The 26,487-nt window shown below is 38.6% G+C and overlaps 1 protein-coding gene across 1 annotated transcript; it reads right to left on the reverse strand.

The window, feature by feature from the left end:
* Nucleotides 1-16,269: 16,269 nt before the first annotated feature.
* On the reverse strand, nt 16,270-17,134 carry LOC147630647 (uncharacterized). The gene is made up of 2 exons (XM_086810580.1): nt 16,875-17,134; nt 16,270-16,779 (listed from the first exon to the last, which is right to left on the reverse strand). The coding sequence occupies exons 1-2, from the start codon at nt 17,121-17,123 to the stop codon at nt 16,312-16,314; spliced, it is 717 nt and encodes a 238-aa protein (XP_086666706.1). The 5' UTR covers nt 17,124-17,134; the 3' UTR covers nt 16,270-16,311.
* Between the last annotated feature and the right edge of the window lie 9,353 nt (nt 17,135-26,487).

Below are 26,487 nucleotides of genomic sequence, written 5' to 3' on the forward strand. Positions count from 1 at the left end.
CAAAGATTAGGCAATGTTAACCATAGTAGTTAACATACCCACCTTCCTATCTCGGATTCCATCCTGCAAATTGATTAGTAGACGAAGTTGAAGAGCTAGTTGAATCCCAAAGTTCTTTGGACTAGAATGCTATATGGATCCTACTTGAAATAGTGAATTGGCACCCAAAAATGAGTCTCAAGGATGTCTTCATATGTTAGGAGTCGACAACCGAATAGGAAACTCAATTTATAGTTGTACGACTAGTCCTTTGTTGAGGGGTCAAGGGCCATGCACTTCGGTGCCTGCTTCCACGCTAAGTTATTTAGAATGGCTCGGAGTAGGATGTAAATAACGTGAAGGACCTTATGGTTGTGCTAATACCACTAAGAAGGTTGGGTTTATGTGCAAGTAGTGTAGAGCACTGCAATATGGTATCTAGTTGCATAAGGTTTCTATGTGTGCTTTCTCCACCTTGGTCGATGTTGACACTCTTTAGAGGGTTGATCTCCATCGTCCACATTTAGAGATGTAATTATGGTGTGCTCTAGCATGTCAAAGTGTGCTTGCACACATTCTTCCTCAAATCTATTTATAAGATGAGTTAAGGAGAATAGAATAGTGCACATGTTCTATGCCTCGATGCATGAACATGTGCATCTATCATTCTCCTTCCCCATATGCACTATTCTCCTTCCCCATGTGCAGGATTCTCCTCCCTCATCATTTGTTGTCTTCTCTCTCTATCTTAATCTTTTTTTTTCTATCAGAAGTAGCAAAGAATGAAACCTCTAGAGAATGTCACAAACTCAAGGAAGAGATACCATATTAATTTGGTGCTACACTTGGTATGCTACATGGTAGAGCTCTAAGGAGGAAAGTCTTGCAAGATTGGTGTGACACAGGGTATGCTACATGGTAGAGCTCTAAGGAAGAAAGTCTTGCAAGATTGGTGCGACACAGAGTATTCTACCTGGTAGAGCTCTCCAAAGAAAGTCTTGTAAGATGAGAATGAAGCATAGAGGTTATGAGAAGAAGGAAAGAATTATTTAGATATTTGGGTGTAAGAGATCCATCTACAAGTAAGCCTCCTCCCTTTTGGGTGTAAGGGAAGATTAAGTAGATATTTGGGTGTAAGGGGTCCATCTACAAGTAAGCCTCCTCCCTTTTGAAACATTGCATGATGTTGTCCACTTCATTGTGGCGAAGGTAGATGGTTTATTAGGTTATTGTTCAAGGCTCGGCAACTAAGCTTTGAATGCATATAGACGTTGAAAATCCAAGCTGAGATGATGGTCGGCATCTCCAACCAATCCTTGTTTGCTAGGGTTACAAAGATCTATAGGAAGATCTCATAGGTCATGCTCAAATGACCCATAGGAAGATCTCATAGGTCATGCTCAAATGACAAAGGAGTTATAGTAACTCCTTTGTCAAATGACCCAAATGACCCATAGGTTATGCTCAAATGACCCATAGGAAGATCTCATAGGTCATGCTCAAATGACCCATAGGAAGATCTCATAGGTCATGCTCAAATGACAAAGGAGTTATAGTAACTCCTTCTTCAACCATCAAAAGAAGAGATGAAATAGCTTACAGAACAAAATAACAAAAAAACTCATGTGCAAGGTGAAGGATATGGCTAAATGATAATTGCTTAGGATTTATATGTTTGAGTGTGCATTTAATAAATCAAATTTGATCCACTTAATAAAGCTTCCAACAAGTAGTGCATATTTGTGCAAGATGGTTGAAAAAGGAAATTTATAAGGTTTTTTTATTACTTGATTGTTGAACCAAAAGAGGTGTGGAGGCATTTTTGTGATGCACCATGCTATCTTAAAGATTTTTTACAAAGTTCTTAGCCTTGATAAGTGCATGTATTTGGTCTACCATCGCCATTCAAAGTATGCAAGAGGGAAGATATAAAGAAAACATGGCTATTTCCAAGTTCATTGGTGGGTACAAGCATATAGAAGGTACATTGCCACTCTAAAACACCAAAAAAAAAAGAAGAACACATTTGAACAACAATGTCTTTGTAGATGTGAGGAGAGTGTAAGTAACAATGTTAAAGTTTTACAAAATGAAAACCAGAGGTGATGTACTATTCTGCTATTATTTTTTTAACTCCTTTTTAATACCATTAGAAAATAAGACCCCTCTGATTTCTCTCCTAACCTTTTTTTTTTTGTAATAGAGTGAGATGTCAAGCTTAGCTTTGTACTTAATATTGATGAGGCTCAAGTTCTGAAGCATCACAAGATGTAAAGAAGGAGTACTTCACTAATGAGCAGAACTTTCGATTATTCCCAAGGAAAGACAAATGCACCTAGGTTTAGTGTAGAATAAAAAAATGGAACTTTGGTGGATAAGGTGAGAGGAGAGTCATGATAACCTCAAATGGATATTATCACAACCAAAAATTCCATATGTTATTCATCCTAAAAAAAGAGGAGAGCTACTTGAAGTGGAATATAATATTTGAAATGGCCCCATGATATTAACATTATTTGGCATGACTCAAAGGCAATCCAAGTATCCCCAAATTACCTAAGAGGGGTAGAATAGTATTCTTAAGAGAGCTTAAAATACATTATTTGGCATGACACAAAGATAATCTACGCATTCTCAGATTATCTAAGAGGGTAGAATAATATTTTTAAGAGGGCTTAAAATGCATTCTCATAATAGTTCCTCTTGCTTGAGTTTACAATTGTCCTTGATTATGGGTTTGTTGTGTGAAAAAGAATGAAGGATCTTAGGGAAGGCACGAAAATATTTCTTAAGCACCCATCTCACATCTTCATGAGGATGATTTTTGGAAGTCAACAAATATTTGACATATTAATTACTAGTATGGGTCGATGCCATCTGCTGGTCAATGATAGTATCTAGAATTAAAACTTCTTTCTCACCCTCAATAAGAGGTGGATCCTCATACACAAGATGTGTGGGAAGTGATCCTCCTTAAAGGTTTAAGTAGATTAACATGAAATGAATTATGAATCTGCCAATGAGAAGGTAATTCTAATCTTTAAACAACATTATTAATTTTGTGAATTACCTTAAAGGGTCCATAAAATCTTGGAGTAAGCTTAACAGTTGAAAATCAACATTCTTAAGTCTATGTTTCTCAATTCTCGAAAGTACATAATCTCCAATTTTAAACAATAAAGCTTTCTTTACGTTTACAATTTTCTTTCTTAATATATTTCTCTTGAGCATGTGCAATAGAGTCTCTTACCTCACTCATAATGTGACTAAATTGATAGTGAATTGATTAGCAGCTTTGATTTTGTGGGAAAGTTTTGTAGCTAGAATAGACAAATATTTTCCATATACAATGTCAAAAGGTGCTCGACCATTAGAGCCAAATGAGAAGTATTATTGTATATGCAAAATGTAGAAGATGAATGTAATTATCCCATGAACTAAGTTGTTGGCCAACACAGTCTCTAAGTAGATTCAAGATAGTGCTATTGGTAATCTTAGTCTGTCTATTTGTTTTTGGATGGAAGGTGATGGAGGAATCTAACTTAGTGCCTAAGTTGGAGAAAAGAGCGATCCACCAAAAATTACTATAGAATCTAAAGTCTCAATAAAAAACAATGACTTTGGGTAAACTATGATGCATAAAGATTCACCTGATAAACATGACCGTGTCTTGCTATGAAGTCAATGTTTTCTTATAACGTAAGAAATAGGCTTGCTTAATCAGATGGTCCACTATAGTCAAAATCATGTCATTATGTCCGGATGTAGTAGTAAGAAAATCTATAATGAAGTCCATTGATATTTATTCCCAAGTATCATTAGGGATTTGTAGATGTGTGAGAAGTCCTTGGGTCTTATCTTTATAGCTTTTAATTTTTTCACAAATAGAATATTCAGCCACAAATTTTGCTACATCTTGTTTAAGATAAGGCTAAAACAATTCTCTAGTTTGCAAAAGTAGCAAAAACACATCTATGACCCATGTATGGTGGTTTTGATGTATTTCCTCTAATACAAATTGTCTAAAAGGTCTAATAACACACAATCTCTTTTGAAATAAGTGGTAACTATCATGACATGAGTAATCACCCTAATAGGGTTCCAATTATTGTCTCTAAGCTTGCTCCAACCTCAAGCGAAATTAGGGTCATGCTCATAGGACTACTCTCTCATAGGACTACTCTCTCATAGGACACTCAAGGGTTCACTCTCAAGTTGTGGACATCAGGATGTCTACTTAAAGCATCTGCCATAATGTTTTCCTTCCGTGGTTGATATTGGATCATGGGTTGGAAGATAAATGAAGCCCATTTGATATGGCAATTAGAAATCAAAGGTTGGGTCAAATACTCTATTGGTCAGTTTTGATTAAAAAATTAAATCCCATTAAACAATGTTTCCAAAGTCTTGAAGCATGTTCAATAGCAACTAATTCCTTGTCATATGTACTATAATTTCTTTCTACTAGTTTAAGCTTACAACTCTCGTAGGCTATGGGGTGTTCATCTTGCATAAGAACAACACCAAAACCTTGCCACTTGCATAAGTAACTACTAGAAAGAATGGAAAAGAATAATCATTAGTGTAAGAATTGGTACATAAGTCAAAGCTTTCTTGAGCTCAGAAAAAGATTAGTGTAAGAATTGGTACATAAGTCAAAGCTTTCTTGAGCTCAGAAAAAGAATGATCATGTCTACTAGTCCAGTCAAAGTGCGATGCATTTAGGTTAAGTGCTTTTATTGCCTTTTCAAAAATAAAAATGAGAACTACCATCATCATGTAAAATAGATTTTTTTTCCTTTTATTTTTCCTTGAATTCTCAACAAAGCATGAATAGGAACCTTATATTCATCCGAACAGTCAGGATCGGAATTACCTTGTTACTTGGGTGGATCATCTTTTTCATCTTCAACCATGTTGACATGAGCCACATGTGCAGAGTTCTTTTTCTTTTCTAGATAATTTGGTGAGCTATTGAGAAAGAGAAAAGAGAGGGAAAAGTGCATAGTTGGCAAAAATGAAGGAACTATTGAAAAGAGAGGAAAAGGTGGAAGGGAAAAATGGTGAAGGAAAAGGTAAATTGATGGAAGTCAAAACAACAAGGGATGAGGATAAGTTGAAGGATATTCTCAGGAAAGAGAATGCCCAAAGACATTGGGCAGTACTAGAGAGGAAGGATTTAAGAAATGGAAAAGGAAAGGGTGGAGGGAAAGTACTAGTGTAATCTCCTAGCACCTTAAGGAGATTATAGAGATAGTGGATAGCATTAATCCTTTTAAACCTTTGAGGGCAAAGTAAAAATCTTATGAATAAGGAAAATTTTTGAATTTGGGGTCATAAATCTGGGTCAAAGTGAAGGTTTTGAGCATGAGGGGAGGAGGATGGAGGAGTTGGTTCCCACAATTTCCCCTCAATGAAATTGTTTCTATAAGGTGTAAGTTGGAATGAAGGGGATCAGAGATAAGGAAAAGTATGCTTCCTTTTGGGAGCATGTGAAGAATAAGGATTGTGATATTTGGGTTGTCCAAGAGCATAATCTGCATGGGTACACTGGTAAAACAAAGATGGTTGTATTGCAAAAGAAAGATAGTCGTATTGCATGGGTACAATGGTAAAAGAAATATGGCCATATTTCATGGGTACAATGGTAAAATAAACATGGCCGTATTGCAAAATGGCTGGTGTGTAGACAAAGGATTCAATGGGGTGATGAGTGTCATTCTCATAGGAGTCTTCATCCCTCCATTGTGGCAAATCATCCTATTAAAAAAAGGTCTTAGCCTACAAACATGAGTCTACAGGCTTGACCCTATATCCACGAGCCTAGAGATGTGAGTTTATAGACATTAGCCTACAAGCATGAGCCTAGAGATGTGAGTTTAGAGATGTGAGCCTATATCCACGAGCCTAGAAATGTAAGTTTATAGACATTAGCCTATAAGCGTGAGCGTAGAGATGTGAGTTTAGAGATGTGAGCCTATAAGCGTGAGCCCACCAAGCATGACGTGAGTCACCAAGCATGACGTGAGTCTACAAGCGTGAGCCCACCAAGCGTGATGTGAGTCTACAAGCGTGAGCCCACTAGGCGTGATGTGAGTCTACAAGCATGAGACCACAAGGCGTGACATCATGAGCCTACTACATACAAAATAGACATGAGCCTATAAACGTGAGTCTAGAGGCATGAGTCTAAAGGTGTGAGTTTCTAGAGGCGTGAGCCCATAGACATGATTACAATTGGCCAGATAATACATGTTTCATCCCACCACCTTAGAGTGGAGACAAGGAGAGGCACGTATGTCTTTAGAGCCGAGGAGATCATACGGAGATTGAGGGAGGAGAGAATCTATCAGCTATTCCACACAGAGGTTGAGATAGAGGAGCATTACATATGTTGGTGCCTAGTATACTAAGAGATTCATGGGAGGTTTCACTTCCTGTTGTATGAGGAATTTGGCCCACTTTCCAAGATCATTGTTTTTGTGAACCAACATTGTCTATGTGTCTGTGTAATTCTATGATCCCTCCACATTTCCTTATAGGAAAAGAAGAAACATAGATATCAATTTGTGAGGAACAAGAATAATGAACCACTTAATCATTTATAGAATTCAATCCAAGAAGAACTTTCCCCTCTTTTTGCTTCTTAACCTCGATGAAATGACACCTCACTCTAATGTGTCGAGGGTGGTGCTCATAAGCTATGCATGACATTCATCTTAAGTTATTGATGTGAATGAAAAAAAAGAAATATCAAATCGAAAGCATTAAATAAAGATGCATAGCCACACACCTTCTTGTATCTTGGTATACCATGCCTTTACCCTATGATTATCGTTCCCAAACTAGGAATTTTCTATAGTACTAATTACATATACATAAGATCCTAGGCTAGATCTAGCACCTATGTACAAATACCATAGCCAAATGTACATTTATATTATAGATTGTAAGAAGTCAAAAAGGTAGGACCTCTCCTTTAGAAGAATCTTGAGAAGATATCCAAAAATTATTCACATAAGGCTTGGCCATAGGTTACAACTTGAAATGTAATTTATATAAGATTACAACACAATAGAGTTTCTAGAATTGGTAAAAGAAAAACCTACATGCCACTAGAGGGACCTCGAGGGTCAGTTCACTCAAATAGCCCTTAATCCTATTGTTGAAGGATGTAAGGAAGGAAGTGTGCTATTTCCCCAAGGACCTTGCCTTGAAACCAAAAAGCTGAATCCTAAGCTTGTAACCAAGCTGACTACCAAGATAAACGAATTTGAATGCAACAAGGCTAGGTGTGGATGTCTTTGGCCATGCTAAAAGATAGAAAGGTACGATAGGGATGAGTGATGTTGTTTCTACCCCAATCGCACTCACCTCTACCCCAATCACACTCACCTTGAACTCCTAGCAAGAGACCTCTGTCTTTAGCTAGACTTGAGAGAATGATTGGATGCAAGATTTATTTCAAATCCTCACAATGAATTTGACACAAAACTTGAGGAAAGCAGTGAGATAGACAATCCTAGGTAGGTCTATTTAGTACATGCATATAAACAAGTTGGGAAAATATTTTGAGGGTGAAGATCTCAATGGTACCTGCCATTAAGTCTAGAAACCAAAGCTTCCATAGCTATCCTAGATGGTGGTGTAGGAGTCAGCATGGTTACAAAAGGACAAGTGGGAGAATTGGGGATCACCAACCCTTGCCTCCACTAACCTCAAAATCAAGTTGGTTGATGAAAATCTTACCTTGCCTATGAACATGGTTTAGTTCAACAAGTTGGGCTTGTGTGGACTGACTTTTGATCATGTTAATTCTGTCCATGGGCTTCAAAAAGCCTACGATGTATGAGACCATCTATGAGACAACTTAGAATAATCCATGACTAGGGAATTGACCATGTCTATTTGTGTAAAAAATAAGTGACCATGAAAATCAATCTCAGAAATTGGAGTCGCCACCCAGTTACAAAGCATCTTATAGGGGATGAAGACTTTGCCACCATTGAGAAGGGAAAAAGAGGAAGCTAGAAGGGTTTATCTTTTCAAAAAAGCCCAATATGATGATATGTCATCCGTGGAACTGAACTTTAATGCTATATATCTTCCCGAGCTTGGAAAAGATGAGAATTGACTCTACATTGTAACAATAATAGATGACATACCCAAGATTGACGGTTCTCATTTTTGTGATGTTGATGGTAAAGAATCACTTCTATCATGACCATGGAATGTATGTGGAGTCCTGAGACCCCAGTTAGATTGTACCAATAACATAGCCTAAGGAATTGCGAGCTCAAAAACAAGGCCCTAGATACCTTGGTTGACCTTCAGACATCCTTCAACCCCCTAGAGAATTCAAGCCTGGTTTTAAATAAGCATTTTTAAATAAGCCCAATCTGATGATATGTCATCCGTGGAACTGAACTTCAATGCTATATATCTTCCCAAGCTTGGAGAAGATGAGAATTGACTCTACATCATAACAATAATAGATGACATACCCAAGACTGACGGTTCTCATTTTTGTGATTTTGATGGTAAAGAATCACTTCTATCATGACCATGGAATGTATGTGACGGTTCTCATTTTTGTGATTTTGATGGTAAAGAATCACTTCTATCATGACCATGGAATGTATGTGAAGTCCTGAGACCCCAGTTAGACTGTACCAAGAACATAGCCTAAGGAATTGTGAGCTCAAAAAACAAGGCCCTAGATACCTTGGTTGACCTTCATACATCCTTCAACCCCTTACAGAATTCAAGCCTGGTTTAAAATAAGCATTTTAAAACCAAGTAGAGGCTCAAAAGGAGAAAAAAGATCAAACCTATCAAAATCCTTACAGAGGAACCCCCACCAGTGGTTGAAAATGGCCATGAGTAGCTCTGTTATTACCTTGGAATTGTGAAAACCCATGAAGACTTCTGTCAAAAGTGGAAAGTCAATAGGGAGGGGGATGCACAATCAATACAAAAGCTTGCCTTTTTATGCAAGGTTGAAGTCCTTCCACATCCTGCTCATCCCGAAGAACTGGAAAAACTTAGCCTTTTGGCTAGTTGGAAATGAAACCAGGAGTTAGCAAGGAAAGATAAAGAAGCCAAAGAAAGACAAGAAAAACTCAGATGAAGACACTAGACATTACACACAAATATGGCTAAACTTATGAGAATTGAAGAATAAGAGAAATGGGAAGTTAAGCCCGCACGATTGTGGTTTCATATGCTAGAGGGTAACAACTTTGTATACAAACTAGATCTTCTAGATTGCGGTGCAAGCCCATAACCTAATGTTTTACAATACTTGGACTTCTCTTGGGAAACCTCCATTATCTTCAATAATAGCCTAAGTGAAACCAATTGGGACCAAAATGGTCAACTGCCTTGGGTGTGTTTAGCAGACCACCCACCACAGAAGGTAATTTTTTTGTAATGCCTCCTCAAGCATTATTAGGAGAGTTTTTGCTCGGAAGGAATTGGATGGGCCATTATAGATGTATTGTTGATTGGGATTCTAGAAGTGTTTTCTTCACTTAACAAGTCCATGTTCTCCTTTTAGAGGATGAATCTGTTATAACCTACTCGATGAAGATACTCTTTTGAATGTGCCCTTGAATGCATTGCCTACACCCTCTAAGTGTGAAAAACCTTGCATCTTGACCGCCCTACCAATTTCATCATAGCCTTCCAACTCCTGAATTGCATGATCGCTCTTAACAATTATCAATCACTAATCCTTATCAATTGCAATACATTTTGTGATTTATTTTCTTTATAATTATGCAATCTAGCTTCTTCCACATTCACATTATATAATTCCAATTGTTAACTTTGATTGTGTGATCTATGTTGACATATTGCAAGCTCAAGCAAGCAAGGGAAAGATATAAGATGAACACAAAAAACTAGCCCTCAAAGAAAGAAGAAGCAAAGGTTAAAGCATCTAAGTTGAAAAGGTAGATTGATCCAACTCAAGAAACATTGGCTTGGAACAAAAGTAGAAAAGCGAGGCTAGATATCCTCCTTCATAATTGATTGCACAAAAATTCCATAAAGCATTAGAACTCAAAGAAGAAGCTCAACTACTATAGCAAAGGAACCAACAATTGGTGCTCAAGTCAAAAGGATATGAGGTACCCTTGATAAGCTAGCCTCAACAAAGTCAAAGTGGAAAACAATCATTATCAACTCAAGGAAATCAAGGAAAATGAGGTATACTCAAGGCAAAGATCAAGTAGAACACAAAACTATGGTCCAAAAAAAAAGAAAGCATGACATTACAAAAATAATTTGGTGGAACTTAAAGCCAAAATGTGGTGGAGAGGTCAGCAAATTATCATGTCATGCCGCTCAAAACCCAAAACATGGTGGAGAGTTGTCATTTATCTTTTGCTCTTTAATTCTTCCATGTATACATCATTGTCTAAGTCGCATGTGATGGCTCCAGATACATACATAAGTCTAAGTTAAGCTACGTGTGTCAGAAGAGCAAGCATAAGATTCATGTCATTACTTTTCCAGAGAAGAGCAAAGAATTTCATGTAAATATCTCTGAAGGTTCTATAACACACTCATGCACTATATACTACCATGTACGCATTGTAGTTAAAGCCTCGACATCAAAAACCTTCCCCTTTGCAAATACTCTTACTTGCACCGCATGTTGTTTTATTTTATGATGCATATAAGTAGGTAGGTGCTTTCATCATTCAAGCACGTGCTTTCATCAAGCACGTGCTTTCATCAAGCACGTGCTTTCATCAAGCACGTGCATGAAGCATGCTTACTTGTTGTTGTGTAACCCAAGTACATGCATATAAGTAGGTAGGTGCTTTCATCATTCAAGCACGTGCATGAAGCATGCTTACTTGTTGTTGTGTAACCCAAGTACATGCATTAGCATCGACATACATACTCTCAATATTGACAGTCTCCCACATACCACCAACTTTTCATACTAGCACCAATCTTTTGTATCTATGCCATTGACAACCTCTAGCACCAATACCTCACTAATCATGCATGCTTACTTGTGCAACCCAAACACATGCATTGGTATCGACATACATACTCTTAACATTGATTATCTCTCCCACATACCACCAACTTTTCATACCGGCACTAATCTTATGTACTTGCACCATTGACAACCTCTAGCACCAATCCCTCACCAAAATCATTCTCCAACCTCACCAAATTAAGAATCCATTACCTAGGAATCTATGTTGTCGTTGTAGCTTACGTAACCTCATGCAACGAACCTCATGCACAACCCATTGGAAGGGTGCCTTCTATCATAAGTCTTTCAACTTGGTTTGTCCTCCACTTCTTCTTCTTCTTTGGTGGCTTCACTTTGAGCAATATCTTTGACCCATTGATTAAAGGTTTCTTCACTCCCAGGCCTATTCTTTGCTTTAGGCTTGTTCTTTGGCTCATGTGTTTCTTGGGGACCTCCTTCTCCTTTGCTTTCTTCTATTTTTCTTGGGCTTGGTCCTTTGCTATTTGGGCTTTGTCCTTTGGTATTGAGAATATATTTTAAGGCCTTTTAAAAATATTATTCTAACCACTTAGATAATTCAGGGATGATTGAATTATCTTTGCATCATGCCAAATTATGTTAAAATCATGGGTGATACCATTTCAAATATTAATACATTTGGTGCACATTGAGGAAGACGTTCTCACGGATTCCTATGTTTGTTGCAGTTGGTTTTTATGTCAAGGTGATTCTTTGAGTACTTATGCCTGATGAACATGTGTGTGGTGATGGTTTGTATGCCTATGGAATAATTGTTTACCAAATTATTATTGGATATTTTATAGGTGAAGAGGACTCGAAAAATTGAGATGGAAGTGCATAAATTATTATTTTTGGAAGGCATTCATAAATTTGGATAAGCTTTATATTCATAATTATGTGCTAGCTTGTGCACATCTATTTATTTATTTCTACAAGCATAGAATTGAAGCTTAGACTTGCAAATATTTATTTTGTAAAGCTTAAAAGCTTTCCCCTAGCCCCAAGTAATTTAATATTTAAGAGCTCTCTATTTTGGGTAAAGAGAGTGTCATGTAAAAAAAAGCACAACTTTTATATTTTTGGAGGCTATGGCCTACTTTTGCAATTAAATGCTGAAAATACTCGTGTGGGAATAGGCCACACACGTGAGTGGAAAAGATTCCAACCAATGTTTGTGTCATGCAAGAGCTAAGGATTCTCATGTGTTAATTTTTAAATCTTGGTTAATGCTAAATTTATTACAATAGCTTAAGTTGAATGGTTGAATAATTATTTTGCTTGAGAAATTATTTATACACAGAGTACAAGTTAGGTCAATTTGCGAAAGGAATTGAAAAATATTGAAGCAATTAAAGGCTAAAAGAAACCATAGATGTATTTCGCAAGCAAATGAGGCTTCAAAACCACTCTTACTTCAACAAAACCTTTGATTCCATCATCCACAATGATTTAAGGGTCAAATATGACTCTTCCAGTAAGCTTTCCTTCTTCAAGAATGTGCATAATTTCAGCCTACATGGTTTTTGATGAATTGGGATTGAGGCTAATATGCTTTTAAGCTTGAAAATGACTAAAAAGAGTTAAATAGCATATATTTCAAGCTTTTTGGGAGTTTTTAGCTTGTTCATTTGGGCAAAGGTTTTATATGTACAAACCTTAGGAGACTTCATATAGTTAATAATATGTAAAGCAATACCCAAAAGTGGGAAAAGCAAGCCCAATTTGTACGCACATCTATTATTAGCTCCTTGGGCTATTTTTATGAATACAATTCTCTAAATACTCATGTCATGGAAGTGGAGCTACACGGCATGGGGGGGGAGATTGCACCCAATCTTGTCTTGATGGTGATGTTATTCTATTTCCCTTTCCTTATGTTTTACTATGTTATTTGATTTCAATTTAATTCAAGTCTTTGTTTTTAATTAATGATGTATTTTATGAGTTTTTAATTATTTCTTCAAGAAAAATCGAGAAAATTAATGCAAATCTTTTGAGCTGTCATGAAGGTATATTTCTATAATATTTTTCCAACCTAAGAACCTAATTGATAAACCATAGATTCAACATTAAAATTAGTTCAAGTCCAGTAACTCAAATAAAATTTCTAGATAAAGAAAATTTGTGTCGAAATTTAAGTTTAAGAGGGAACTGGCCACTCCGCCTCAAACTTCTATTCCGAAGGAAGTGATGTATGAAATTAATCTAGTGGTATAGGATATCAAATTTATTTCATATACTTACTCCAGACATTATATCTTCTATCTTTTACCATCCTATGTGTGTATGTGCAACACACCTATGTGGTATGGGACACGTAGACTCGTCTTACATACATTCATTTGATTGGTTCATTGCATATGCTTATGTGTAGATCTAGTCTTCCACACCTATCATGAAGCCATTCTCTCATGCGTTTATACAACTAAATATCGAGGACGCCCGTATATGGCATGCTTTTGGGCCTCCACTCTTTATTTCAATTGGTTTGTATAAAGGGGTGATTACGCCTGGCAAACATGTGTGTGGCTATTACTTGAATACTTGTGAGTTGTTTATATCTCAAGATGACGTTGGGGTTAATTGATGTGTTTAATTAATTGTTTAACTAACGTGGACAGTGTCTGAGTATAGTCAACGAGAAGTGCGAGGGTACCGATTGAGGTGTCGCACTATACGAGGGTACCGATTGAGGTGTCATATGGCTGGTGGATTGAGGGGTGATGTGAAGATGATGATCATTTTTTTTTGTAAATCATGTATTAGACTTTTTGTGCATGTTATTTTTTATTTAATGATGATCAGTGTGATGATCACCAATTTAGGTGTCGCACAACTTTTTCTTGTTGGTATTCCATGTCCATATGAACCTCTAAGCCATGCTTTTGTGCCTCTGCGCCATGTTCGAACCTCTGAGTTTACCTTGTAGGTTATGACATCAATACCTACCAGCATAATCTTGTTCTCTCGACATTTTTTGAACACAACTGAGGACAGTTGCTTCCTCAAACGGGAGGATTGTTACATGTATATATTTTATCATATTTTTGATAAATTAATAATCGTAAAAAAACATGAGAGGAGATTGCACCCAATCTTGTCTTGATAGTGATGTTATTCTATTTCCCTTTCCTTATGTTATGCTATGTTATTTGATTTCAATTTAATTCAAGTCTTTGTTTCTATTTTTGATGTATTTTGTGAGTTTTAAATTATTTCTTCAAGAAGTACAAAAAGGTTAACGAGAGAGAGAGAGAGAGAGAGAGAGTCAAAATAAAAAAATATTTTTGTGAAAGTTATTTCAAGGTTTAAGTGTGCATGGATACATTTGAATAAAACTATTTTTTAGAGTGACATAGGGGTGTGTGAGTAACTCGGGGGGTTCACTATATGTAAACTCTATATATCATATGTGCATTCAAGGCCTTTTTAAAAAACCCCTTATTTATAGATTTTTCATGAATAGAACACACCCTTTTTCTATTCAATCTATAAATACCCCCTTTAAATGGTACCCTTATGTATGTAAAAAAATGTGTAAAAAAGAGATTTAAAAAACCCCTTCCGTTGAACCTGTGTTACACTTACATATTTATGAGTGACTCCCCCGTGGTGGTGAGTAAGCAAATGTTAATTTCTAGTTGAGATTAAGATTATCTAAGTTTATTAAAAATTGATTGATGATGCCGATGTTTCAAAAAGGAAAAAGAGAGTGTGAGTACTTATGTTCTAAAAAGGAAAGAATGTGTGTGAGGATTTGAATTAAATTTTAATACCATGCTATTGAAAAGGAAAGAGTGTGTGTATGTGAACTAAATTTTTAATACCATGCTATTGGCAACCTCTCATGTTTGATATACATTAGTCTCTATGATGTTGTAAACATTTGTTAACCACTCCAAAGAAGATTAACATGGTTTCACCCACCCCACCTATCACCTATTGTAATGTACTTAGCCATCTTACCCGCTCAAACGGGTACTTAAAGATGGTGTTGGAACATATAAAGTGGCCTTACCGTGTGCCTAATGTCAAATAGGGAGAGTCTATGAACTTTGTGTACATAATTAGAGGTCAACTTTACTAAAGATGACTGGGCTTTATAGACCATCTAGAGCCTAGCCCTACCTATTGGTCACTCCTCTATCCTAAGAGAAATGTAATCATAACTATGTCTAGAATGTGTCATGACTGGCATTATAAACCTCCATGAGTAAGGCCCATGGGCACTTGGATGGCCATCATAACCAGCATTGTAAATAGTAACATTGACATTATGGTAGCCATGGATATTTTGTTAAGGGAGGGTGCTGAAATAATACACCAAAATATCATACATGTGACAGTGGGGATATGGACATGTAGTACTATGGTCTAAAGGCCTCAACTAGCACAAGGCTTTTGAGCATATATCTTTTAAAAATTTTGGTATATGACTTAGTTATAAAAGAGGCAACTCTCTCTAGCATGGGCTCAAGTGGGTCGCTCCATCCTCATAGTAGTCTTCTGCTCTAGTAGAAGTTTACTTACGCATGCCGCTATGCCATCTGCAATCTCTACTCCTCCCGCGATGCTCTACTCCTCCTGCACAACCTCCTTTCCATGACAAGAAGGTGTAGGTATCGACGTCTCAATCGGTGGCTCTAAGCTAATAGGCACTTCCCTCTACTTCCCTCTAGAGGTGATCTATCTCTGGAGCAACAAAGAGTGTATCATATCTTGAATGTGCTCTGTAGTGGCATTGGCTTTCTTATGATTCTTCCATCTATGAGAATTTGCCTAAGAAAAATAAATAAAAATGGTATGTTTGGATCTACTGGCCCGCTGTCAAGCTTGCGGCTTGTTAAGAAGTTAATGTTGCTTCCAATGAGGTGGTAGTGGTGAGATGTTTGTCTTGGGTTCAAGGACCTCCTTGAACCCCCACTAGGTCCTCCCTTCCCTAGTAGGGGCGAAATAAACGCGCCTACGAACATTGAAATGTACCTATGAGGAAAAGATAACTACTATGGGAGGATCTTGGATCTTGGGCCTAAGGCTAGTCGGAAAAAAAGGATGTTGATGATTTAAAAAATGAGTATTCAAAAGGAATAAGAGGTAGTATTTTCATCATTATATTTTAATGAAAAAAGGGAAAAAATAAATAAAAATCCGGACAATCGGTCTATTCAGGGCCATGGTCAATACATTCAACCCATATTGTTTCTATCTAAATGTGTGTGCGCGCATTAAACATGAAAAACATTACTCGAATTGCAATTTATGTACAAAAGTATATATATTTAGAAAAGCTAACAGTACTCTTAATTGTAAGGCTAGTTAGGGTTGGAATCCTTAAGGCCGATCTTCTGTGCGATGGCGCCAGCGTCACGTTTGACGGCCTTGCCGGCCTCCACGCCCACCTCCTTCAACTCCTCCGTCGTCTCCACCACCTTCTGTGGAATATCCTTCACCATGTCTGCTGACGTCTCCATCTCCTTCTTGACCTGCTCTCTCACCTTCCCCATCACCGACTGCGCCTGTCCGGCCTCCTCGCCCGCCACGCTAGACGCCTCCTTGGCCTTTTCATCCACCACACTGGCTGCTCCGCCAGCTCTCTCCTTGGCCTGCTGCCATGTATCAGCCATGGCGTCCTTGGTCTGCTTCCACTCGCTCTTTTGTGGCTGATTTGCGGAGCCGTCAGCCCGCTTAATCTCCTCCCTCTTCTCGTCAAAACTAGTCATGCTTCCGCCACCCTCGCTCAACATCTTCTCAGACTCATGATGATCAGACGGGCCTTGGGACTATAACAGGATACAGATTACATACCTCATCAAAGCAGATTAAAACACCACGACGGAAATGCAATGACAAAAAAAAAAAAAACAAAAGGAGTTACCGAGAGTGCAGACGTTGAGAGCGCCCTGCAGGAGGCATTATGCGCACCGCGTGAAGACTCTAATAATAACTGGCTTAGCGTAACCTCACATAGCTTCAAAGACCTTAATATTGAATTAGGTGATCCCCTCATTCTGCAAGGAAGGCAGCTTTTGTTAATTAGGGTTGTACAAGGATGTCTCGGTAAGGATCGGAGCACTGCAGGAACCTGCCTTGTTTTCAAAACTACGACAAGCGGCTCAGAGCACATGTAAAACTCGTCTTCGTTGCACAGGCGTTGTTGTAGCGAGGCGCTACAAGCTCTGTCTTATGCACGCGAGCTGTGTGGCCGCATGCATGCCCGTGTTAAACGACGAGTACATCCATTTGTCAAAAACTCTGGCTCTAAAATTCACGTGACCACCTAGCGTGTCCATATTTCTCACACTTCCCTTTTTTGGCTCCCCCTCGTAATTTCTACATATTTAATAATATAAAACAATTATTTTTGAGCTCTACAATAATATAAACAAATATATATTGTTGAAGACCTTGAAACGTTGTGGGAGTGCTTAATGTATGAATCCCACATTTGTACATGCGTGCATGTCCGCATACTTTTCAGCAAGCACCTCCTACCCGAGTTAGAGGAGGAGGCTAAGAGGGTGTAGTTACACACCTTGTTTGAGAAATAAAGAGAAGCAATCAAAGAGAAGCAATCAAAGAAGCTGTGTGAAGTCACCAAATCTTTCTCTAAAATGTATGATACACTAAAGAAGTGTGATGTTTTAAAAAGAGAGAGGAACATCTCAAAGTCTGCCAAGGTTTAAAAGATAATTGATTGGTTGTAAGATGGCACACCATTTGTGATAGAAAAGGAGCATTAAAAGAACAAGGAGGCATTTGCAAAACAGGTGAAGCAAGATGCATTGCAATTGAAAATGGTGCGAATTGTTCTTGTGCACACGAGTTCTAAGACGCTCCTCACATGAAATCATTGAATTTATTTCTGCACAACAAGTGAAGCAACATGCATTGCAATTGAAAACAGTGGGAATTGTTCCTGTGCACATGAGTTCTATGATGCTCCTCACATGAAATCATTGAATCTACTTCTTAGAGGAGTTATGGCTCTACAAACCTTAGATGTGTTTATTCAAGGTGTCATGGGTCTACACACAAGCCAACATACTAATCATTTTATGAGCCAAATACTAATCATTCACACTTATTACCTAAGTGATGGTGATGTGTTGTTGTATGTCACCACACCATTAGGTCCCATGCTTTATCGTTGTGTACTTGTAGAGGTCATAACACTCTAGGTCCGACTAGCAATCCCTCCAACATATTTGTATATTCCATAAAGGTCCCATGTGTTGGATATTTTGAGCAAGAACTATACATAAGAAATAACCCTCTGGAATGTAGAATTTTTGTTCTTGATAATATAGTTGCACTCTAGGAGGAATTAACACCTTGGATGGGAGTGGATTAATGCCACCAAATGGTGTTAAACACCTTATGTAATTTGCAACTATGTATGTAATTTGCAATAAAACCATGACATTGTTGTATTGTACATAATATGTGTTAACAATTGCTCTCCACTAAATATGAGAGCAAGCCAATAAGTGTATGTGAACGGCACTATAAACAGTTGTAAACTTTATGAGAAGCAAGCTATCTAGTTAACTTATGAGAAGCAAGCTATCTAGTTGTAAACTTTATGAGAAGCAAGCTATCTAGTTAACTTATGAGTTTTGGTGCCCAAGTATGAATAAAGGGGCTACTTGTATATAAGTCAATTTCTCATGGTGGAAACATACAATCCTCCTTTGTGCCAATTGAGTCTAGTGCTATATATTCACTCTTGTCTAAGTGCATGGGGTGTGTGTGTGTGTGTGTGTGTGTGTGTGTGTGTGTGTGTGTGTGTGTGTGTGTGTGTGTGTGTGTGTGTGTGTGTGTGTGTGTGTGAGAGAGAGAGAGAGAGAGAGAGAGAGAGAGAGAGAGTCCTTATAAGTGGTGGATGTATCTTCCATTAGTGATAGATTGGAACATGGATTTGAGGAGGGTGGAGCTTTAACGATAAGTCATAACTTGTGGACTTTAAGAGGCTTGATCTTAGAAGCAAGGTAAGTTTCCCACGACCATTCCATTCCATTCTTTCATTCCTTGAATGAGTAGAGTTCCAAGAAGAGTTATAGCACTTGTGGCATCATTGCCAGCCTTCCACACTTCTTTTTAAGCCTCAGCTCCCTAACGCAAGTCCTCTTTTCCCTTTGCCATTGATCCTAGACCAATGTTAAGTGGTTGAGAAATAAATAAGACTTGGGTGAAGAAGAGTAAAATTATAGAGAGAAATTATGTTGTGAAGTTTTTATGTAAAGTTTTGTTTGCAAGTACTTAGGAGACTTGAGTAAAGAAGTGTGAAATTATGTTATAAAGTTTTTATGTAAGGTTTTGTTTACAAGTACTTACGAGACATAGAGGAAGGCAAACATGTTGTTTTTTATTTTATTCTTTCAATTTTGCTACTGCAATCTTCACCATGTTAGGTTGAAAGTTTTTGTTTCTATGTGTTTTTCTTTCAAAAATCTTAAAAATTGCATCCAAAATTAAAACATTCATACCAAAGGGCCTCAACCTATTTCATTTGGATAGGAAAAACACCCAAAAGCACCAGAAAAACATCATTCTCTCACGCTATGAAAATCACACACAACATGACAATCACCATGAGAATCAAACACAGATTCTCATGCCATGAGAATCAGATACAATGTGAGAATCCAATCTCATGCTTGTGAGAAAAGATTCTCGCACTTGTGAGAAGAGGATTCAAACCTATGAGAATCCTCTAACACCTCCTCATATTTTATATCATGTTATGACAACAATGAGAATCATCCTAGTGAATATAAAGAACACCAAAATTTGGTTAAAGGATTAACCATTGAGTTGTTTTAATTTATTGAACTTAATTAGAATTAAAGAAGCAACCTTACTTTGAATTAAAGAATAATGCTAATCAAAACCTTACTTGATTTTCATAACCAATTTCCTACATTGAGATTCTTAGCTTGTGAAATACTATTCAATTGAAAAATATCATGAAAATTGGATAATTTTTCTCTTTTGCCTTCTCGTGCTCATGAGAATCGAACTACATCCTACATTCTCACACCGTGAAAATCAATCTAGAGTGAGTGATGACTTTTGTTTACTATCTTGTGTTTTGAGTGTGTTTCTACTTATTACAAAACATGTACATGTAATTAAGATTCGAGAGGTGATGATCTAACTCCAGAAGATAGTGCACCAAACTATCAAGGATCCTCCTACCAATAGAGTTTAGGGTTTGGGTCACTATAGCTAGTACTCAATTGAGTACCTTTGCCTTTCTTTTAAAACAATGAGTAGTGAGGTATCCATGGAAGAAGCTTTAAGAGTTGAGGAGAAACTTGATGAAAGGATTGCTCTCCCACATAATCAAGTGGCCTTTTGGATTATGCTAAAGGATTATTTTAGATTTCAATCTAAAATTGATCAAGAAGCTCCAATCATCTCACTATGGTTAAGCAATGAGCATTGGGTTATTGAATGTTGTAGGTGTGGGTTAAGTATACAACCCCCTCCAACAGTATCTGCCAATAATAGTATCTATGCAAGGGTAAAACCTTGTTTTTCTACCTTGGACAAAACTTAATTCACTCCTAGGATTAGGAGAGATATTGCTAGTGTTCTTAGACATATTCTTCTTCCCCACTACGAAAGAAGAAATTATACGATCTCAACTACTACAAATGCAACTTCTTAAGTGTAAGAATCAAACCTTGAACTCCAACTCCACCATCCTATTGCTTGACACAAGAAAGCTAGAGGTGGGTGAGAGAGAGAGAGAGCATCTAATGTAAGAAAATTAAATTTTCAGAAGGTAGGAGATGCAAGGGAAGGAAATCATTTAATTGCATCTCCACCCAAGCCATTGTTTAGGTTTTAGGTGCACAATGGACCATTGGCATGGTGCATGTTCCTGATAGTATGGCCATGAATGCTTGACCTCTTCATCATTTCTCAAAGTCTAAGGTAGGTTTAGCTCCTTAGAATTTGAAAGCACAGACCACGAGAGAGATAATGATGGGCTAGGGGTAGGGGTGTGAAAAGATAGACATGACTCTTTTTCCTTTGCACCCATGTGGGGGGTCACTAGGGGTGCTATTTGTAAGGTCCATCTTCCTATGCCATAATTTTAACTGAGGTATTATTTTTTGAAGTGCACTTTCTACTGAGATTTTTTTTAAAAGAAGGTGTGCATGACTATAAAATTAGGAAAAAGAAATATAAGTTAACTAGCCAAGAAGGTATGTGCGCAAATTTATTTTGGGCTTTTCCATGTGCACGTGCTACCCCCTGCACACAATAGACTTATAAAAAGGAAAAATGAAATTATACAATTTTATGAAAGCAATACATGAGCTATTCCATGTGCACATGTGCTGCCCCTTGCACACACTAGAGTTGGAAAAAGGAAAAATGAAATCATGCAATTTTATGAAAGCAATACATGAGCTATTCTAAGAAGATTAAATATTATTATTATTGATCCATATGTAAATAAAATGTGCTAGGGTGTGTGAGCATTTGTTGCCATATATATATAGGCAGTGATGTGTGTGAACACACTTAGGACCGCCGGGGCACTTTTTCCCTCTTTAGGAGGTTTTTTCCCCCGGCTTGTATATACGCCCATCCTTCTAGGGCTAACTTATCTTTTGTACATTGATACAATCTAATACACTTTGTGTTGTGTGCATTCTTGCTTCTTCTTCTCCAAGCTTTGTGTGCTTTCCTGCAACCCTAAGTCCAACAATTGGTATCAGAGCAGGCATCGGCTCCCAGGGCTACGCCGCCAGCACCCTCCGACTCACGTTCTCCGATTGAGAAATTTTGACAGTGCAGTTTTCTGCAAAACAGGCATACGTGTTCTATTGTGGACCGTGCTACATAGCACAAGTTGTCTTCTGTTCAGTCTTTGCTTCATTACAGGTAGCTTTTGCATCAGTTTCAGTCAGTGGCCATGGCTGATAACAGCAATGATGTATTTCGCATGTTGTCTGCTGAAGACAAACTGGATGGAGACAGCAACTACCCACTTTGGGCATACATGATGCAGCATGTTTTGGTTGCAAAAGGAGTGTGGAACATTGTGCAGGGTATGGATGTACGTCCAGGTTCTGTGGATGTAGGATCTGTTGAGGATGTTGCAGGTTCTAGCAGCTCTACTGTTGCTGCTGTTTTACCCACTGCTGAACAAGCTCGTTGGGATGGTAAAGATGCGCAGGCTCATGCCTTGATTGCACTTTCTGTCAAACGGAACATCACCCCACATATTCGTTCAGCTAAAACAGCAAAACAGGCTTGGGATATTGTAGCTAGTTTGTATGCAGGTCGTAACGAGGCAAAAATTACTTACCTGCGTAAAGAGCTAGAATTGAAGATTATGCAAGAAGATGATGACATGAATGTTTTTCTTGCTGAGATTAAAGATCTCAAAGAACAGTTGATTTCTGCAGGTGAGATTATTCCTGATCATTCTCTTGTGCAGACTGTTCTTGATGCTTTACCTGAGACATATCAGACTTTTGCTTCCACGTGGAGACTTCTTAATGAGGACAGACCTGATGCTGTCAAGTATGATATTTTAGTCAACAAGCTCTTGCAAGAAGCGCAGTCTAGGCAAAACAGGGCCAGGCAACGTGCAGTTGATCAAGCATTTATTGCTGCCCAGCAGCAGAGCAGAGAAGAAGTGGTAAGGCAGCCCCTTCCACTGTTTCTTCTCCTATTAGTAGGTCTGCAACTTCTTCTCCTTCCACAGGTAGCAATAATAAGTCTGAGAAGGCTCTTGATAAAGGCAAGAAAAAGACCAGGTGCAACTATTGTGAGGCAAATGATCATGTCATTAAGAATTGCCCTAAGCTAAAGGCTAAAGAGGCAAAGAAGAAAGAGTCAAATGCAGCCACAATAGCGGATGCTTCTACAAATGCAGATTCTGCAAATGTTGTGCAGGATACAGAATGGGCGTTTAGCGTGTATTGCCAGTATGACCCATCTGTACATGATGCATGTTTGGCAGTTTCTGTTGACTCTCATGTATGGTATTTTGACAGTGGTGCCACAAAGCACATTACCTCGCATCGTGATATGTTCACTTCTCTTGAGGCTGTCCCTAATGGGAATACTGTCACATGTGCCAATAATGCTTCTTACCCAGTGAAGGGCGTTGGTAAACTTATGCTTACTGCTCTGCAAATGGCAGCGCTTTCACACTTTCAGATGCTTTGTATGTGAAAGAAGAATCTATTGTCTGTCTCTGCGCTTGCTAGACTTGGATTTGTAATCAAATTTGTGGATGACAGATGTACTGTTCATGATTTGACTTCTGGTGATACGATTATTGCATCTGGCACCTTGTTTCGTGGGTTGTATTGGCTCAATTCTTATGACAAGTGTGTGGAAGATTCAGCAAATGCAGTTTCTGATGAAAAAGCAGTTTCAGATGCAAAACTTTGGCATGCTCGTTTTGGTCATCTAAACTTTGCTAGTTTGCTGCGTTTGCAGAAATTTGATATGGTTGCTTCATTGCCCCCTCTTGAGGCACCATTGAAACATGTTTGTGAAGGCTGTATTTTGGGCAAAATGCAGCGTTCTGCGTTTCCAAAGGATGGTTCTGTGCAGGCCACTCGCAAATTGCAGCTTGTACATAGTGATGTATGTGGGCCTATGCAAACTCCATCATTTGGTAAACACTTGTACTTCGTGACTTTCATTGATGATTACTCAAGGCATGCATGGGTATATCCACTGAAGGCAAAGTCCGAAGTGTTATTGTGCTTCAAACAGTTTTTTCTTATGGTTGAAAATGTATCCAATTGTATTGTGGGCACCCTCCGTACTGATCGAGGGGGGGAGTACATGTCTAAAGAGTTTGATGCATTTCTGGCTAGTCGTGGGATAAAACACCAATGTACAGTGCCGTATACCCCTCAGCAAAATGGTGTTGCTGAGAGGAAGAACAGGTCACTTATGGGATGGCACGATGTATGGTCAAGAGCCAAGCTTTGCCACATGCGTTTTGGCTTGAGGCTGTCATGTGTCCTGCATATGTACTCAACAGGTGTCCCACTAAGGCCTTGCAGTCTATTACTCCATATGAAGCTTGGCATGGCAGGAAGCCTTCTATTGGTCACTTGCGTGTCTTTGGTTGCTTGGCCTATGCTTTAGTGCCTGTGCAACAACGCAGAAAATTGGATGATAAGGCTGTCAAATGTATTTTTGTTGGTTACGGTGCTGAGAGTAAGGGTTACAGATTGTATCATCCGCAGTCAAAGCGTATCTTGATTAGTCGAGATGTTGTTTTTGTGGAAGATGCTGTGCAGCCCTTGTTATCATGTACCAAAGAGACAGGTGTGAGCTCACGGGATGTATTTGATACATTGTTGCCTCTCTTTACAGGTGGGAATTCAAATGTAAGTCCTAATGAGGCAAATATTCAACCTACGCAAATTTCAAACGACATCATAGATCAGCCTATTTCTGATGCAGATTTACAGGATGTAATTCATGAGGATAGGGCTGAAAATGAGCAGGCTAGAGGTATGCCTAAATGGCTGGTGCAAACCTTGCATGATAGTAAGATTGATGCACCTATGACTAGTCGTACTCGTTCAGGTTTTCAGCATGCCTCTTATACATCAGATTGTTATGCTTTGGCTGTGTCTAGTATGTGTGAAGAGGAAGAACCTCTTTCATTTGATGAGGCACAAAATTCAGAAAATTGGTTGGCTGCAATGCAAAGTGAATATGATGCTATAATGAAGAATGGTACATGGTCTTTGTGTGATTTGCCTATTGGTAAAAAGGCCATTGGATGTAAGTAAGTTTTTAAGTTGAAACGAAAGCCAGATGGCAGTGTTGATCGCTATAAAGCTAGACTTGTTGCAAAGGGTTATGCTCAAGAAAAGGGCATTGATTTTGATGAGACCTTTGCTCCCACTTGTCGTATGACTACCATTCGTAGCATTTGTGCATTGGCAGCTCATAATGGTTGGAATGTACATCAGTTGGACATAAAGACTGCGTTCTTGAATGGAGATTTGCATGAGGAAGTGTATGTATCGCAGCCTCGTGGTTTTGTTCAAAGAGGGCAGGAAAACAAAGTGTGCAGGTTGAAAAAGGCTTTATATGGTTTAAAGCAAGCTCCACGAGCTTGGAATGAAAAGATACATGCATATTTGACTGCACATGGGTTTCAAAATAGTCCAACAGAAAGCACTTTGTATGTTAAACGTGTGGATGGTGTACATCTAATCATTGCTCTCTATGTCGATGACATGCTGCTCACAGGACCAAATGAGAGTCATATTGCTGATTTTAAGGCTGATTTGAATGCCTCTTTTGAGATGTCAGATTTGGGGCATTTGCATCATTATTTGGGGATACAATTTAAGCAGTGTGATGGAGGTATTGCTTTGTGTCAGACAAAGTATATTGAGACATTGTTGCGGAGATTTGGCCTTGAAGACTGCAAGCCTATTGCTACTCCAATGGAGACAGGTTTGAAGTTGAGTCTTCATGGTGCTGGAGATCAATTTGATGTCACACTCTATCAGACAGCTGTTGGTTGCCTCATTTATGTATGCATTACGAGGCCGGACATTCAGTTTGCAGTCTCACAGGTGAGCAGGTTTATGCATAGCCCAGGGTCTCAGCATTGGAAGGCAGTTAAACGCATCTTTCGCTACTTGAGTGGCACCATACATCTTGGGTTGTTTTATCCCAAGGGGGGATCGTTGCCGCCAGATTTACATGCTTTTTTGGACTCAGATTGGGCTGGTTGCTATGACACAAGAGTGTCCACAAGTGGTTTTTGTTTCATGCTCGGTAGCTCATGCATATCTTGGTTGAGCAAGAAGCAACCTACTGTGCCACTTCTAGTTGTGAAGCTGAGTATAGGGCAGCTTTCACAGCTACGGTTGAGTGTGTGTGGCTCAGACGGCTTATGGCTGACTTGGGTGTTGGACAGGAGTCTGCCACCTCTATCTTCACTGACAGTCAGAGTGCATTGGCAGTTGCGAGAAACCCAGTTTTTCATGCTCGCACAAAGCACATTGAGGTGCATTATCACTATGTCAGGGAGAGACTCTCAGCAGGAGAGATCAGCTTGGCCTATGTGCCAACACAGGACAACCTCGCCGATCTTTTCACAAAGGCGCTTCCTCGTGAGAAGTTCGAAGCTTTCCGCAAAGCTTTGGGCTTGCTCCCCTTTGTGGACTGATCTACTTCGGGCATGGCACTCCCCTATACATGAGTGCCAGCTCTCGTTCACACCATCACTCCCAGGGGGGATTTGTTGCCATATATATATAGGCAGTGATGTGTGTGAACACACTTAGGACCGCCGGGGCACTTTTTCCCTCTTTAGGAGGTTTTTTCCCCCGGCTTGTATATACGCCTATCCTTCTAGGGCTAACTTATCTTTTGTACATTGATACAATCTAATACACTTTGTGTTGTGTGCATTCTTGCTTCTTCTTCTCCAATCTTTGTGTGCTTTCCTGCAACCCTAATTCCAA

This window comes from Cibotium barometz, chromosome 16 (assembly GCF_041138505.1).
Source record: "Cibotium barometz isolate CiBa-2024 chromosome 16, ASM4113850v1, whole genome shotgun sequence".
NCBI lineage: Eukaryota > Viridiplantae > Streptophyta > Polypodiopsida > Cyatheales > Cibotiaceae > Cibotium > Cibotium barometz.

Bases quoted from the DNA above. Each gene is read 5' to 3' on its own strand.
- LOC147630647 (XM_086810580.1), bottom strand. From the start codon at position 17,123: ATGTGCTCTGAGCCGCTTGTCGTAGTTTTGAAAACAAGGCAGGTTCCT. The intron at 16,780-16,874 runs GTAACTCCTTTT...ATCCTGTTATAG, and splicing joins TCTCAACGTCTGCACTCTCG to TCCCAAGGCCCGTCTGATCA.